The sequence below is a fragment of the Salvelinus fontinalis genome, chromosome 40, assembly GCF_029448725.1.
Source record: "Salvelinus fontinalis isolate EN_2023a chromosome 40, ASM2944872v1, whole genome shotgun sequence".
Taxonomy (NCBI): domain Eukaryota; kingdom Metazoa; phylum Chordata; class Actinopteri; order Salmoniformes; family Salmonidae; genus Salvelinus; species Salvelinus fontinalis.
In genome coordinates, this window is record NC_074704.1 from 22,606,004 (window position 1) to 22,621,337 (window position 15,334).

General features: G+C 49.8%; 1 protein-coding gene across 4 annotated transcripts in view; it reads right to left on the bottom strand.

Moving 5' to 3' along the window:
* Nucleotides 1–285: 285 nt before the first annotated feature.
* LOC129839870 (axin-2-like) overlaps nt 286–15,334 on the bottom strand; it is a 56,697-nt gene continuing 41,648 nt past the window's right edge. For 3 of the 4 annotated variants that reach the window (XM_055907569.1, XM_055907568.1, XM_055907567.1), the window contains 8 exons: nt 14,135–14,275; nt 10,925–11,027; nt 9,104–9,244; nt 7,039–7,454; nt 6,283–6,711; nt 5,978–6,073; nt 5,021–5,188; nt 286–2,050 (listed from right to left, as the gene is read on the bottom strand). In XM_055907569.1, the coding sequence (XP_055763544.1) occupies nt 1,924–2,050; nt 5,021–5,188; nt 5,978–6,073; nt 6,283–6,711; nt 7,039–7,454; nt 9,104–9,244; nt 10,925–11,027; nt 14,135–14,275 (1,621 nt within the window). In that variant the 3' untranslated portion in view covers nt 286–1,923. The remainder of the gene's footprint in view (nt 2,051–5,020; nt 5,189–5,977; nt 6,074–6,282; nt 6,712–7,038; nt 7,455–9,103; nt 9,245–10,924; nt 11,028–14,134; nt 14,276–15,334) is intronic. The other variant, XM_055907570.1, reaches the window with a different exon arrangement.

Consider the following 15,334-nt stretch of genomic DNA (forward strand, 5'->3'; position numbering starts at 1 on the left):
GTCAGTTTTGAGCCCCTTCAGCTTACAGTCATCATTCTGCAGCTGTCTTGTACAAACTTTTTGGATCATACAGATTCCAATCCTGCATAGAACTACAGAATCCTAGCGTGAATGAAGCGTTCAATTGGAGTGATCTGAAGAAGAAGGTAGAAATGTCATCTTGTTTCTTGAATGTTTCTCCAAAGAGGAGAGTTGTGTCGTTAATGTCATAGGCATTATCACGTGATCAAAGCATTCTCGTTCTCGTTTGCAACTGAACAACAGAAATGAGCAGACAACAAAAGCTTTCATTTTCATTTGAAAAATATAAAACTTTAATAAAAGGCTACATCTCTTAATAATTACAATAATTATAGGTCCAGGTAAATCTTGAAATGAAACTCTGTATATAATGTATAATTTACAGTTTAGATAGAACGAAACAACAACATGGCGTAAATACAAATAACATGACTACGGGATATTATTAAATGCATAAAAAAATATTTGCAACATAAAACCCTTCTGAAAACCAAGGGAATAATTATTAACACCCTGAATCAGGGCAGTACATGGTATGGCATCCATGTAGGCACAGGTGCTGTACTCATAAAAACACTAGCAATAGTGTTTGTGTCCTTTTATCCATACTTCAAAAAATGCATAATTACAAATGTATACAGGAGCTCCGTAGTTTAAGATGTTCTTTTCACGACATTCAAAAGCTATTGGAGCAACATTTCTGAAACGTTTTGTCGTTGCTAAATAAATATGGAACGGAAGCCATTTTGAAACGTGGGCGATATTAAGCCAGCGCTTCCTGGAGAGGTGGTTCATTTCAATAGAAGCAGAGACAAGGTTATTTTGGTGTGCTCGCTGTAAACACTTTCTTTCTCCAGGTCCTCTCTCTGTTCACCTAATCCTAATTCATGTCTCTTCCTCGCCTTTCTTTCGCGTCTTTCCCCGTGTGGTGCCTGGTCCACGAAACAAAGGCACAACGACTAAAAAAGGAGAGAGCTCGGTGCTGGAGTGAGAGAAAAGCAACTACTCTTACTCTGGCTTAGAAACGGAAGAGAACACACATCAGCAGCATATATTAAGACTGGGTTGTTGGTTGGTTTACTACGACAGTGGAAGGTTCAGTCTCAGCAGACCCCTGGTACGGTGAGGTTGGACAGTGGTAAAGGGGTGGGGGGGGGGGGGTAGGGGAAGTGGGGGGGCACTAGGCTAGTGTCGTGACCTTTGTGACATTACAAGGTAAATTTAAAAAAAAAAACACCACAGTATTCTCCCAATACTCGAAGCAGCTTGTCCATCAACTGGACATGGGGGACAGGGTTGGGTTGGTTTGGTGGGTGGGTAGGTGGTGGGTAAGACAAGTTGAAGGTGAGGGAGGGAGAGGACATTTTTTCAATAAATACTCAAACTTTCAAATCATGACAAAAACGCATCGATAGAATATGATACGTGTGTATATATACACATACTTTCATGTATGTATATGCACACGTATAGACGTTTCAGGTTGTAGCAACGTTTGCACAACGTTATAAGAGCAGGTGGCGGCATTAGCGGGGCGTCTGGCGCCGTCGCCAGTCCATTGCAGGTGATCAGGGAGCGACTCAACGTTCTCACAACGTTACCGTCTCTCTCTCTCTGTCTGTAGTGTCGTTCCCTTGTGTTTCTAAGGCTGATTGGTTTAGAAAGTCAGGGGGGGGGGGGCGGGGCCTCTTCTGGGTTCGGCATACTTCATTGGCTCGTGTTCCTTCAATCACACTCCTCTTGTGCTGGATATATTAACTCTTATTTAGCCTAATAGTAGAAAAGAAAGTCTGGAGCGTTTCCCCCCAATCAAGTCAATCACTCCGGTTCCTCGCGACAATCTGTGCCCTGGAGGTTGGGTATTTGGTTGATGGGTAAGGTAGGGTGGGCATAAGGGCGGCATCAGTCCATCCTCTCCACCTTACCCAGGACCTTGCCCTCGTACATGGGCAGAAGGGCGCCGTCCTCCCATACCTCCTCGAACACGGCCCCGCACTCAAACTCGTCGCTGGCCTTCTTGAAGTAGTACCTGGAGAGAAACGAGAGAGAGAGAGAGAGGGGCATGGTCAGAAAAGGTGTTTCGAGAGTAAAAAACAACTAGCATGGCGTCTTCCTTTTTAACTTGACACTATGGACGAGCGAGTGCTAAAAATAGTATTTTGTACCATGAGAACAGTTTCTCAGCACCTACACATACAACTCCACGCACACGATGACTCAACCCCGTAACCAAACTGCCTTAGTCACACAGTTCCGCGCCATCCCTCTCACTTCAAAGAACAAAGATTGACTACATTGCGCACCACCAACACCACTGACAAACAGAACTCAACCAAACCTGGCAACCCCAACCACTCCAACTAGTTTGGGTTGCCAGGTTGGGTTGAGCTCTGTCAGTGATCATTTCAAGGAATTAGCAGCAGCAGCAGAGACCAAAGAGAGAGAGGGAGCTAAAGGAACTTGACTGCTGGCCATTGTACAGATGCCTATCTGTCCTGGAAGGTCTCATTAAAGTTGAAGGGCTAATTAGGACCTGTCTTAAGCCCCCCCCCCTTCCTCTCCGGTCTTAAGGCCCCCCCTTAGCACTGAGCTCCCCTTGTCTAGCCTGGCCTTTTAATTGTGCCCCACTGTCAAATGAAGGGCCTTCCTTTCACTAGGGCTGACATTTCAGGTGCCCGAGAGTCTGCCTGTCACTGCACGCCCCACACACACCTACTAACACACTGCTAGAGACAACTATGGAGACACACACAGAGACAGAGAGAGGCAATGAAACACACACACACGCACACACACACACACACACACACACACACACACACACACACACACACACACACACACACACACACACACACACACACACACACACACACACACACACACACACAGATAAACTCTGGGCAGCTTTCCGATCACCAGCAGAGAAAAGAGTGAGAGTGAAAGAGAGGAGAAGAGAGGAGCAGGTCTCCTGGACCCCCTCCGTGGGTGTGATAGATTGGACGCAGGCCGGGCCCGAAGGCCGACACCCCACGAGGAGGAGGAGGACACCAATCCAGACAGTCTCCTGGAGGTCAAGGAGTCACCTCCCCCTCACTCACTCCCTCCCTCCCCCCAAAATCCCAGGGTTGATTCAGCTCAGGTCTATGAAGTCCACTGACTAGAGTTCCTAATGATTTCTTCTCCCCTAGCTTAAAGGCAGTGATGACCAGCGGGGGAGATTTAATGATAAGCTTTGTAATGGAAAATGCCTCATTTTACCCATGTATGCCCCCCCCCCCCCCATGTATGTTTTTATGAGCGATGCCGACCTACAAGTCATACAAACAACACGTGTAGCGCGTTTTTAAAAAAACACATGTTTTTCCCCCCACTTCTTCGTGTTTTTAGTCGTACTTAAGAGAGGGTTGGGCAAACGGCGGTTTAATGGCGAGGAGGGGTTGAGGAAGCGTCGTACGGCTGCTAGGGTCTCTGGTCAAGGTTTGTGTGTCGTAAAAACTCCCGACTGGGATTTTTGAGGGTGTGGTTTGGATGGTTGGGTGTCGCTATGGCTTTTGGCATGATGCATTTTCAACATGGTTGAAGGCTGTCGTGAAACAAAGGGCCTCGAACCTTTCCGGAAGCCTGAACACTGAGACTACTGATACTGAAACTAATTAGGTTAAGTGCCTTAGTTAAGTGCCTCCTCGCGGCACGAAAAATCTAAATAGACAATTGTGTCTCCTGCCATTTAATCACAACCCTATTCTTTATAAAGGAACGGGCTCCATCTTCACCAACAAATAGTTCAAAGGCATTGCGCTCCTTTTCAAAGAGCGAGCGAGAGAAAAGGAGGAAACGAGAGAAAGGGGGAGAGAGAGAGAAGTGAAGATGGAGAATAGGGAGGGAGAGAAAAGGAGTGTTTCCATTGGATCGTGTTATACATGGCAAAACATTTCTCTCCGTGCAACATCTGGCACCGATATCGTCTGGCAGCGTGGCCGAGTACTGTTCTGCTGCCATGTTGAAATGAACCAACTCCACACATTCTGGGCCATTAGAGCCATCGGCTTCAAAAATCGCCCTTTCTTTCCCGCGGAAGAGTTACGGTATAGTGGGGGTGTGATGAGTTGCTTGGATGGGTTTAGCTCGGACTGACAGGCAGATGTGGATGGGGGGGGGGGGTTAGAATCGAGATACTGATGTCTCGGGAATACTTTGTCTCTTTGGTGTGCTACAACCTATACATAATGACGGTCATGAAATACTCTACTTTACTCTGGTGTACCCTTTAGGTGTAGGTTCCTTGAAGGTGACATTGTGTGAAACGATTGTCTCTCTCGAATTCTTAACTTTATGAAGTCATAGCCACTTTCAACGGCTACCAAACAAAACGCCAGTCATTTCGACAACTCGTGCAAAACCCTTTTTTAAATGTTAAATCAACATTATAACTGAATCTAAAGGAGAAAAAGGTGCCCGTGATTCTGCCTGACGCAATCCTTGGGAGGAGGAGGAATTTGGGGGCCTCGCAGTGGCGTGTTGAGTCTGTGCACAAAATAAAAGGCCTGGACTTTAAAGCCATCCTTATTAAGACTGCCTTACTATGGAAATCAATAGCAGATGTGAACCAAATATCACTCCAGTAAATCCCCCCCCCCCCCCCAGCCAGAGTTCTACTCTTCCTTCTCACTACTCCACATACAAAGCTGAGAACTCCAGCTTTTCACACACATTTAGTTCCTACACAAACACACACACACACACACACACACACACACACACACACACACACACACACACACACACACACACACACACACACACACACACACACACGCTCTTCAGAAAGAGAGTGTGTGTTGTGCATGAAATGTGTGTTTGAAAGGGGTGTGTTCACTTAGAGTTGTACATTAAAGGTGTGTTGTGCGCGAAAGATGTGTGTGTGTGTGTTTACTAGTAGATGTATATTACAGGTGTGTGTGTGTGTGTGTGTGTGTGTGTTAGTCTAGGCGTTTACCTGTAATTGCCTTTTTTGCTAAGCTGCTCCTTGAAGTGTCCCAGGGTGAGACTGTGTGTCTTCATCATGCTGCGGTAGGGGATCTCCTCACCACAGAAGAAGTAGGTGACCACCAGGTCACAGCCAGACACGCTCACGCCACTAATCGACTTCTTTGGCTCTTTCCACCTGGAAACAGAGAGACAAGCAACACATTAGACAGAGAAAGCATAACCGTAGCGAAGACTTAGCGCTTACGTTATATTTGAGTCATTCAGCGGAAACTCTCATGCAGAGCAACGAACACTATTAACACGGGCAGTGTGTAACTGTTGGTTGGGAAGTTAGGCAGAAGTGAATGAGCGGGATTTAGTGAGGATTAGCTCAGGTAAGGTGAACCTGACCCGACTACAGGTGTGTGTCTGTGCGTTTCATCCCCCACACACACACACTTCCTCGTTCACTTCCAGGGGCCTTTCCGGGGTCCTATACTTCAGACGCGGGGCGCCTGCTAGCCTTAGACAGCTGGCCCGCTGAAGGTCAGCCAATTAAATCTCAAAAAGACCCTGGCAGTCAGGTGGCTACGGCCCCATCATCAAACACAACCAAGCTGCCCTACACACACACACAGACGTACACACACCAACACACACAGGGCCGAGGTAGCGAAGAGAGGGCCAAAATAACAACCAGGGGTCGTTAACTTCCATGTGTACGTCTGTGTATCCGCTGGTGTGTGTGTGTGTGTGTGTGTGTGTGTGTGTGTGTGTGTGTGTGTGTGTGTGTGTGTGTGTATATGCGAGAGGACTGTGTCAGACTACGCCCATTGTGTTTAATCTTAAATGATTAAAAGCGAGGGAGAAAAGAGGACTTCAAAGGGAGAGACATGCTGACTCACACTATCCCTATCGAGGGGAAATCAGAGAGAGAAAGAGAGGCAGCGAGAGCAAAGGGAGAGAGGGAGGGAGATGAACGCACTCGTCTGTTTGAAGTGCGGGGCTGGACAGAGGTGGGTTTCCACTGGGGAAAGGCACAGGATGACTCCTGTCTCTTTGAAGGCTGGACGTCGAATGCCTGTCAGCCACATAGAAAGACAAAAGATGCAATAGAATGAGATACACGGCATCAGTATTCACGACACAGATGGAGGAAACACTGGGAAACAGGTGTAGGCTTCAACAGTCGCCTGAAGTCAAGCATTTTCTGAAAATCCCTCACTTCATTTGGATAGACTATACGTAATTTAGGACAAAGAGGGGCTATATGAGTGTATGTGTGCCTACCTCTGTTTGGGGGGCTTGGAGACCTCCTCTAGCCTCCTGCAGGCTTCTTCTAATTGGGCCAGAGTGTTGGGCGGGGGCAGGGGGGGCATGGCCGGGTCCTGGATGAAGGGGTGGGCTGGATGGTGACCTCCACGGAGGTGACCCCCCATGCCGCCCACGCCTCCCCAGGAAGAGTGCGTTCGGCCGGGAAGGTTCTTGGGCGTGGAGGGTTCCGGGAGGTGGCTCTTCTTCAGGCCCTGAGTGCCGCCGTGAGGTTTGTTCTTGCCCTGCCTCTCGCTCTCCAGGATCCACTGCCAGACGTTCTGCGAGCGGTCCGTGGAGTCCAGGGGCAGGTGGGGCGGGGACGTGACCCCGTCGCCGCCGTTAGCCTGGCTCGGGCGTGTGCCTTCGCACGGCTTCCCCGGACGCTTGGACAAACTGCCGCAGCGGCTGGAGGGAGACAGAGAGGAGGGGGTTACATGGGACTATTCCATGACGAAGCGCTACATCTATAACAAGCACTAGCGATAGGAACGATGCAGCTCGTCACATCAGTCTCAATGAAACTCAAGCAAAACCATCAGAACTAGCTATGCTGAGACATATCCATAAGATAAGTGAACAGTTTTAAATCACTGACCCAAGTACAGCCCTAAGGTAAATGTAGTTGTATGTGAAGTGTATGTGAACTGACCCCAGCACAACTCTAAAGTAAATGTGGTGTACTTGTGAATTGTGAACGGACCCCGGTACAGGTGATATTGTATGTGAACTGACCCGGGGGTGAAGTCGGAGTAGTCGGCGCCCCCTGGGGGACAGAGGCACCGAATGCGCTGCGCCGCCTCGGCCTCGATCTGCTCCTTGCTCTTGGGGCCGGTGGCGGTGTGGTGGTGGATGTAGTGGTGGTGGATGTGCTTGGTCGACTGCCTGCTCCCAGCCAACGGGCCCTTGGAGGCCCCCGGATATGAGGGCCCCAGGAAAGGGACCACGGCGGGGGAGGGCCGGTCGGGAGAGCCCGAGCGGGGCGAGTGGCGGATCACGCCGGGCGACTGGCACCCGGGCGTCTTGAGCACCCGGGATAGGTGCTCGTCTAGGATGGCCTGGGCGTCCTCGTCGGCGCCGGACGAGGTGTGAAGCAGGGGGTGGTGGAGGGGGACGGCGCTGGAGAGGTCGCTCTCATCCCTCTCCTCCTCCTACACACACACACAGATGTAATGCTTAAGAACATGGACGCAAAATAGAAGTACAGGGACAATACAACCTACTCAATTCCAAAATACTACAACTACTAGCATCGCTAGCTTGCTAAACTCAACCAACGCAACACAAAACGCTGCGACAAACACCATGTACTGTATTGCCTCGTGAAGAAGCCGAGACCAATTCTACGGCGTGACTTGATTTGACTTTCAGTTCCTTTCACCCTGGTTCCACTTGTGTCCCAGCTCCTTCATTCTTCATCTATAATGCACAGCGAGCCCAGACTCACAAAGAGACCGGCACTACACACACTCAGCATTACGCCACTGGAGAGTTGAGCGCTAAGCGCTAACCATTTGAAGATACTTCAAGTGTGTCAGGAAACATACGTTTGAAACGTCCTCGGAAAGAAGAGACTTTCGGAGAAGAAGTCGCTAAACTGCACGGCAGACCCTTAGTCGGTTCAATTCTTTCTGAAGCAAGACCGCAAGCAAAGACTCTTGGAATCAAGGAGGAAGAGTCAGCTAGCTAGCTACAACCCTAACTTCTCACATGGCTCCTCCTAGCTACAACCCTAACTTCTCACATGGCTCCTCCTAGCTACAACCCTAACTTCTCACATGGCTCCTCCTAGCTACAACCCTAACTTCTCACATGGCTCCTCCTAGCTACAACCCTAACTTCTCACATGGCTCCTCCTAGCGACAACCCTAACTTCTCACATGGCTCCTCCTAGCTACAACCCTAACTTCTCACATGGCTCCTCCTAGCTACAACCCTAACTTCTCACATGGCTCCTCCTAGCTACAACCCTAACTTCTCACATGGCTCCTCCTAGCGACAACGCTAACTTCTCACATGGCTCCTCCTAGCGACAACCCTAACTTCTCACATGGCTCCTCCTAGCTACAACCCTAACTTCTCACATGGCTCCTCCTAGCTACAACCCTAACTTCTCACATGGCTCCTCCTAGCTACAACCCTAACTTCTCACATGGCTCCTCCTAGCGACAACGCTAACTTCTCACATGGCTCCTCCTAGCTACAACCCTAACTTCTCACATGGCTCCTCCTAGCTACAACCCTAACTTCTCACATGGCTCCTCCTAGCTACAACCCTAACTTCTCACATGGCTCCTCCTAGCTACAACCCTAACTTCGCACATGGCTCCTCCTAGCTACAATCCTAACTTCTCACATGGCTCCTCCTAGCTACAACCCTAACTTCTCACATGGCTCCTCCTAGCTACAACCCTAACTTCTCACACGGCTCCTCCTAGCTACAACCCTAACTTCTCACACGGCTCCTCCTAGCTACAACCCTAACTTCTCACATGGCTCCTCCTAGCGACAACCCTAACTTCTCACACGGCTCCTCCTAGCTACAATCCTAACTTCTCACACGGCTCCTCCTAGCGACAACCCTAACTTCTCACATGGCTCCTCCTAGCTACAACCCTAACTTCTCACATGGCTCCTCCTAGCTACATTCTCTTTCTAGGTAGCAAAGATGGGGTTCAGGCCCGGGGAGTCACCTAAACTAGGTCGCAATGGAACGTTCCAAAGCTCATTGCTCAATGCAGGTGGGTTGGGGAGTGAGGTGGGATGTACCAATGTAGTGGGAAGGGGGGTGGTTTCTTACCTCCTGGATCTGCTGTAGCCTCTCCTCCAGGGAGCTCATGGTGTCCCGCTCCCTCTTCAGTTTCTCCAGTCTGGAGATGAGCTGGGCGGCGAAGGCCGAGGGCTCCACCGGCGTCATCTCCTTAGGCAGCCTGTGTGTCCTCTGTAGGGGCGAGATGGGAGGATGGACACTTTTGAATGTGTGTTTGAGTGTGAGTTAGTTCTCCCTAGTTTGCCCCCTGAATCCTCCAGTGCCCTCTACTCTAACTCTATAGGCCTCATTTGATGCCCTTGCCCCTGGGCTAACCCCTAGCCCGATACCCCCTCCCCATGCCCACTGTCCTTGGCACCGCATGCCCGTCGGCGGGGTAGCGGGATAGAGGAGGGGGGGTAGCAGTTGGCCTGACTCCGAGGAGGAGGGCCCCCGCCTGCTCCCGCTGTACTCTGACCAAGCCATCAGCAGAGGCAGCCTCTGAAGTCAGCACACTTCAAAGGGGCCCTTGTCAAACATCAAACACTCCAACCCTTGGGGTGGGACGGACACGCGGCTTTAAATCTCCCCGAATAAAAAGACAGATATCGACAGTCGGCGGAGGAGGCAGAGGAAAAAAAAAGAGAGGGGGACAATATTAAAACAAAAAGAGGAAGAAGAAAGGAGGGGGAGGACTGAGAGAAGTGTTGAGAGGTAGGGAGGGAGGGAGGGGGGGGGGGGGGGGGGGGGGGGATAGAGAAGTCAAATACCGGGGAGATCTAAGGGGAAGTGGTCATTTATTTCCTGACTGCACGCAGCGCACCTCTGAGGTACTGTAGACGCATTATCCTATTTTTCTCTAACTATATGTGCCGGCTTCTCTCATCTTCTGTTCTGTATTATTATTTGGCACACTGGCTTTCTTGATTTGACTCTCTTTTTTTGTTGTTGTTCCTCTCATCTCTTTGTAGAGACGATGAAGGGAAGACAGAAGAAAGGAGCGAGAGGGGCCGCTGGCAGAGGCGCTAGCGCCGCGCAGAGCCCCCCGCTGCCTGGGGCTGGTGCATCTTGGGAGCCCGAGCCATCTCCAAATCAGGAGGGAGACATTAAAAGGAGAGCAAGTGGGGAAGGGAGGGAGCGAGGAGAGAGAGAGAGAAACAGACAACAAGGGCCCCTTCTACTTGGCTACAACCCTCCCTACACAACACACCCACACACACACAAAGCCTTCCCTATGCACCGAGACAGTACACAAACACATTGTGAAGGGAAGAGGACAAAACTATTTGCATTGCTTGTTTTCGGACACGGGTGCCCAATCTAACCACTCCAAGCCCGGGAGCTGTGCCATGAAGTGCCAAGCATTTAGAGGCCCCTGCTTGCACATGACACTACAGGCAGTGGGGGTGGTGAGAGTCATATGGGGGTTGGGTTGGGGGTAGGGGGGGGCTACTGTCACAAAATGGGTGTGTGTGTGAGTCGGGAGGGCTCTGTTGGAGGTTGTCAATAAAGAGGCCAGGCAACCTGGGTCCCATCCATTCATCGCCATGATCAAAGCACAGGGCTGAGTAGTAAGCTGGCTGATTTAAGGAGCATCACAAGTCTCGGGTTCTGTGACCCCTGACCTCTAATGATAATCATCCTCAATATCACCATCATCATTATTATCAACGATTTTCTTATTTTATAGTTTTTATTTTATTTATTTTATTTTTTACATTGTGCATTCATACAGTTCCCAACTGGGAGAAAGGGAACCGGTTGTAAACGGGGACTGAGAAAAGTTTGTGGAGTTTTAAAGATATAAAAGACACTGTGTATAAAGACATCAGACATAAAAAAAACAGGAAGTAAACGAGAAGCGGGACTCACGGGAAAGTGGGGTAGCGAGACCAGGCCGTTGATCTTCACGCTGCGGTGCATCTCCCGCTGGAGCTGCTTCTTGGTGCCCAGCTTGTATGGAGGGATCCCATCTCTGTCAGAAGGGACACAGGTAGGAAACAGGGTCAATAACACAGTCACATGTCACTCAAACTGTCCCCTGAAGAGCCAGGGGTTAGTTAGCAAACTAGCACGCTAACCCCTACATAGCTATCCCCACAGAAACATTTCAATTTTTCTTTCCTTTCTCTTTGCTTAGAACCAAGTAATAACCACAATGTATTAGCGGCGTGAAAAGACATTAGCCAAGCGATGTGGCCAGAACCCTGAGGGGAGGCTGATCATCACTGAAGTGAACAACACAGCACCACCCTGACTGCCACCACCCCCCTTCCCCCCCGGGTGGGCACATCACAGCCCAAATCAAAGACCAGAGGAGCCCTTGAAGGGCCTTGAAGCCAAGGCAACAAAAACACACCGGGACAATGGGGGGAGATATGCTAAAAATCCCGGCGCTGGGGTTCAAAAGTGTCCCACTGATAACTTCCCATCAGTCCTCGTCAACACTGGAAGGGCCTGATTTTTCAAAATGGCAGCCAAGTGAGGTGCTTTCAATTCCAGCCTCAGTAACATGGACTACCTTGAGAAAGCTGGCTAAGAGAAGAAGCCTAGAATGCTGCCACTCGAGGGGCTAGCGATCTTGCTTTAAAAGCGGTGTAAGACGTGCAGGTTTGACATAAAGAAAAAATGGCCATGATGTAGCTGACAAAAACAAGGGTCTCTGGACAGTTCATCCTTTAGGCAGTGGCAAGGGGGAAGAAAAGACATGTTTTTCTCTCTCTCGCCCTCCAATGTGTGCTTTTCCAGTCCGCTGCCATTTAAGCCTGGCCAATTATCTTGGCCTTTTTGCGTTGCTCAGAAGTGTCTGACCTAGCCCAAACGCTAGTTTTTCCGCTGCCTCTCTGAAATCTCACACTCATGCACATATGCGCTCGCTGCCATCTTCATTTGGCAAGTGTTCCGCCAGCAAGCCTCTGATCTCGGCAACATCAAAAGGCTGGTTTGTAAGATAAGGTAATGTTTGAAGTTAGCGCAGCGGCATTCCCTAGCGTCCAAGTAAATCCATAAATAAGATATAAGCAAAAAGAGAGAGAAAAATTATTTGGCCCCCCCTCCTCTTGTTCTTTATCAGGAAATGAGATTCAAAATTGCAGTGTGCCTTACAACAAACTATAAAAGGACACACTAATCAAATTGTTCCCCCCAATGAGGAGGAGGAAGCTGTGTTTTTTATTACAAATCAGTGAGGGGTAGAGAGAGAGAGAGAGAGAGAGAGCGAGAGAGAGCGAGAGAGAGCGAGAGAGAGCGAGAGAGAGCGAGAGAGAGAGAGCGAGAGAGAGAGAGCGAGAGAGAGAGAGCGAGAGAGAGAGAGCGAGAGAGAGAGCGCGAGAGAGAGAGAGCGAGAGAGAGAGAGCGAGAGAGAGCGAGAGAGAGAGAGAGAGAGAGAGAGAGAGAGAGAGAGAGAGAGAGAGTGTGTGTGTGAGAGAGAGAGAGTGAGCAGGCGGACATGAGATTGTCAAAGGCTCAAAGAACTCTGTGCAGGGCAGGCCATTGCTAGGCGCTACACTTTGTAACGTAAGATGTTGTCATAATTCACCTGAAGACCGTGGCAGGAAAAAGACGTGACTGAATTCAAGTGGGATCTATGTTCTCCAATGAATACATCGTTTGGTCAAATGACTCGGGGTTTGTATGCCTCGGGGTTCTACGTACACGGGCATTACCAGCTGGAGCCTAGATAGCACTGCAAATAACGCACATTGACGAGCGGCATACTTCTCACAAGTATCAAAACTGATACTTCGCCAACTTGTGACAAAAAGAAAAGGTACAATTCACGACAAAACAACGTACCAAACAAACACCCAACTCCTTCCAAAAACACCACATCTCTCTCTCTCTCTCTCTCTCCTGTTGCGTTTTTAATCAACCCTAGCAAGCCAGCCCTACGCGATGGCCAGGGCCCTTTGTGATGGTTGTGGTGGCGATGCATATGGGCAAAGAAGAAGAAAACAGACCGTGCACTCTTTCACGGGCCCTTACTTTACGGGCATCTCCTATTCAGTTGTGCAAGTAATTTTCAAAGCAGACAGCCACCCCTCTTATCCCCCTAAGCTCCCCTCGGCTAACAATAGGCTGAAAGCGATTCAGTTAAGCCTTTTATCCTCCGTGCACTTTATTTTCTCACTCCCTTGCACGCCAAACCCTCACCGTTCCCCTGCTATTGGCTCGGAGTGCAGGAGGAGAGGGAAGGAGAGGGGGGGAGTAGAGGGAAATAGGGGGGCGGTTGGGGTTGGAGGGGTGAGGGAGGAAGGTTGGGGAGAGAGGGTGGGGGGGACGGGGGTTGATTTTGGGGGTGTCCTAATCTGGGCAGTGGGAGTCCCTCCTGACCCTATCCTGGGGTTCAGGAATGAGTAACTTCCATGAAAGCCTCGCTGACACATGATCGCAGCAGCAGCAGAGAGGGAGAGAGGGCCAGTAGCAGAGCAGGAAGCCGAGCCACCATGTGAGTAAGCTCCCTTTCATTTGCTGCCAGAATGTTTCAATGAGTTTGTCTTAAGGTCCAAATGGCTATTTCCCCTCACTCTCTCTCTCTCCCTTCTTTAAAAAAAAACGAGGCTGTTGTGGCAGAACGGTGGGTGGGATGGATACATTTCTACTTTGAGGAAAACCGAGGCAGCACTCCACAACACCCCCCCCCCCCATCAAGAAGTTCTGCCTGTAACAGAATAGACATCAAAAGATTTTTTCCACATAATGACTTTCACAGACCCCCCCCCCCTCCCCCCCGAGGCCTAGAGACACTTTATACATTAATAGAAATACCTGAACTCAATCTGAAAGGATCATTCAAACCTAAACATCCCATTCCATTTCACAACACAAGCGCCAGCTTCCCAGATCAACTTGACATTTAGTCCAATTGTTTCCCGCATATACGTACCCATGAAAGGTATTCAATGAATGGCTAAATAATCAGAATATATAGACGTTCAGGCATGCTTCAGAAAGGCAGGCCTGGAGCCAGCTTTTGAATGTGAAATGATTTTTCAGAATGGACATGGAGTTGACCCCCAACCCGGGTCAAATGGTGAGAAACTCCAGAGAAAACCCTGAAGGGAATGCTGAGAGGACACTTACACACTACTGTCGGTCATGGACATGGAGTCGTCCGTCATGGCGTCGCTGGAGATCTCGCTGTCGTTGGCACTGGTGGCGGGGGCGAACACATAGCCCGAGTTGACAAAGTAGGGACTGGCCGCGTCTCCGCGTCTGTGTGACCTGCTCAAAACACAACAGCAACCGTCCTTGATATGGTCCCTTTCACACGACATATTCCACCATCTCTTCACGGAAACCCAAGTAAAAACCTCAGTGCCATGCAGAGACTTACATTGGTGAACCTCTATTAGCTATGTAAATGGAGTTTGTGTGTTTACTTGTGTTTTAGCAAGAGTCTTTGCTTTGGAGCTAAAGGGAAAGTTTGAAGTTTGTTTTGAAGTGTTTGGAGTCCGAGTTCCAACAGATTTGAATAATTAGAGTCACTTTCGCAAGACTTTGGGGCCTCAGGAATGTGACAACCTGTCTCTGAGGAGCTGTTTTTCTCTTTCTTTTTAAAAATGTTCTCTCTCCCTTTCATGTCCCCTCCCCCATCATGCAGGCAGGGAGGTTGGGGGGGGGGGGGTGAGTGAAGTGAGCAGCTCAGCTGTATGTGAATGGACAACAGAGCCACTTCCCCTCGCTCTCCTGCTATCTCTCTACCCTTTTGTTTGGGCAAGGCCCCTACTCCCGCACTTTTCCACTCTCTGAAGCAGTGTACTCTTTTCTTAGAGTGTTTCCCCCCCCCTCCCTCTCATGTCTTCTCTCCTTAAATCCAGGCCCCTCTGTACACCCCCTCCTTCTTCTCCTACAACCGAGCCCCCCTCCCATCCTTCTAAAGTCTCTCTCTCTCCCCCCCTCTCTTTCTACTCTCTCCTGCTGTGTTGCATTCCTGTTCCACTAGTGAAGGGGGTGGACCCGGGAGGAAGGAGGGGAGAACTTGAGCTTGAGGGGGAGAGAGAGCGCAAAAGAAAGAGAGAGAGAGAGAGGGAAGGGGGAAGGAGGGCCTCTTTCTTTATGAGAATGCCTACTGCCGGGAGGATGACTAAAGCCGTAGGCCCCAGCTCAAACCTGACCTTTGGAGGTTTGCGCAAAGAGTCAGGTATTTAGCGCAGCTGGGCTCTCGGTCCCCCCCCTCTTTTTTCTTTCTTTCACGATTCCCCCGTTTCGGTCTCCCTCCAAAGCACATGCTTAGGCTCTGTCAGAGGGATTTCTCTAAAAGGCGAGATAAAAGCAGTGGGT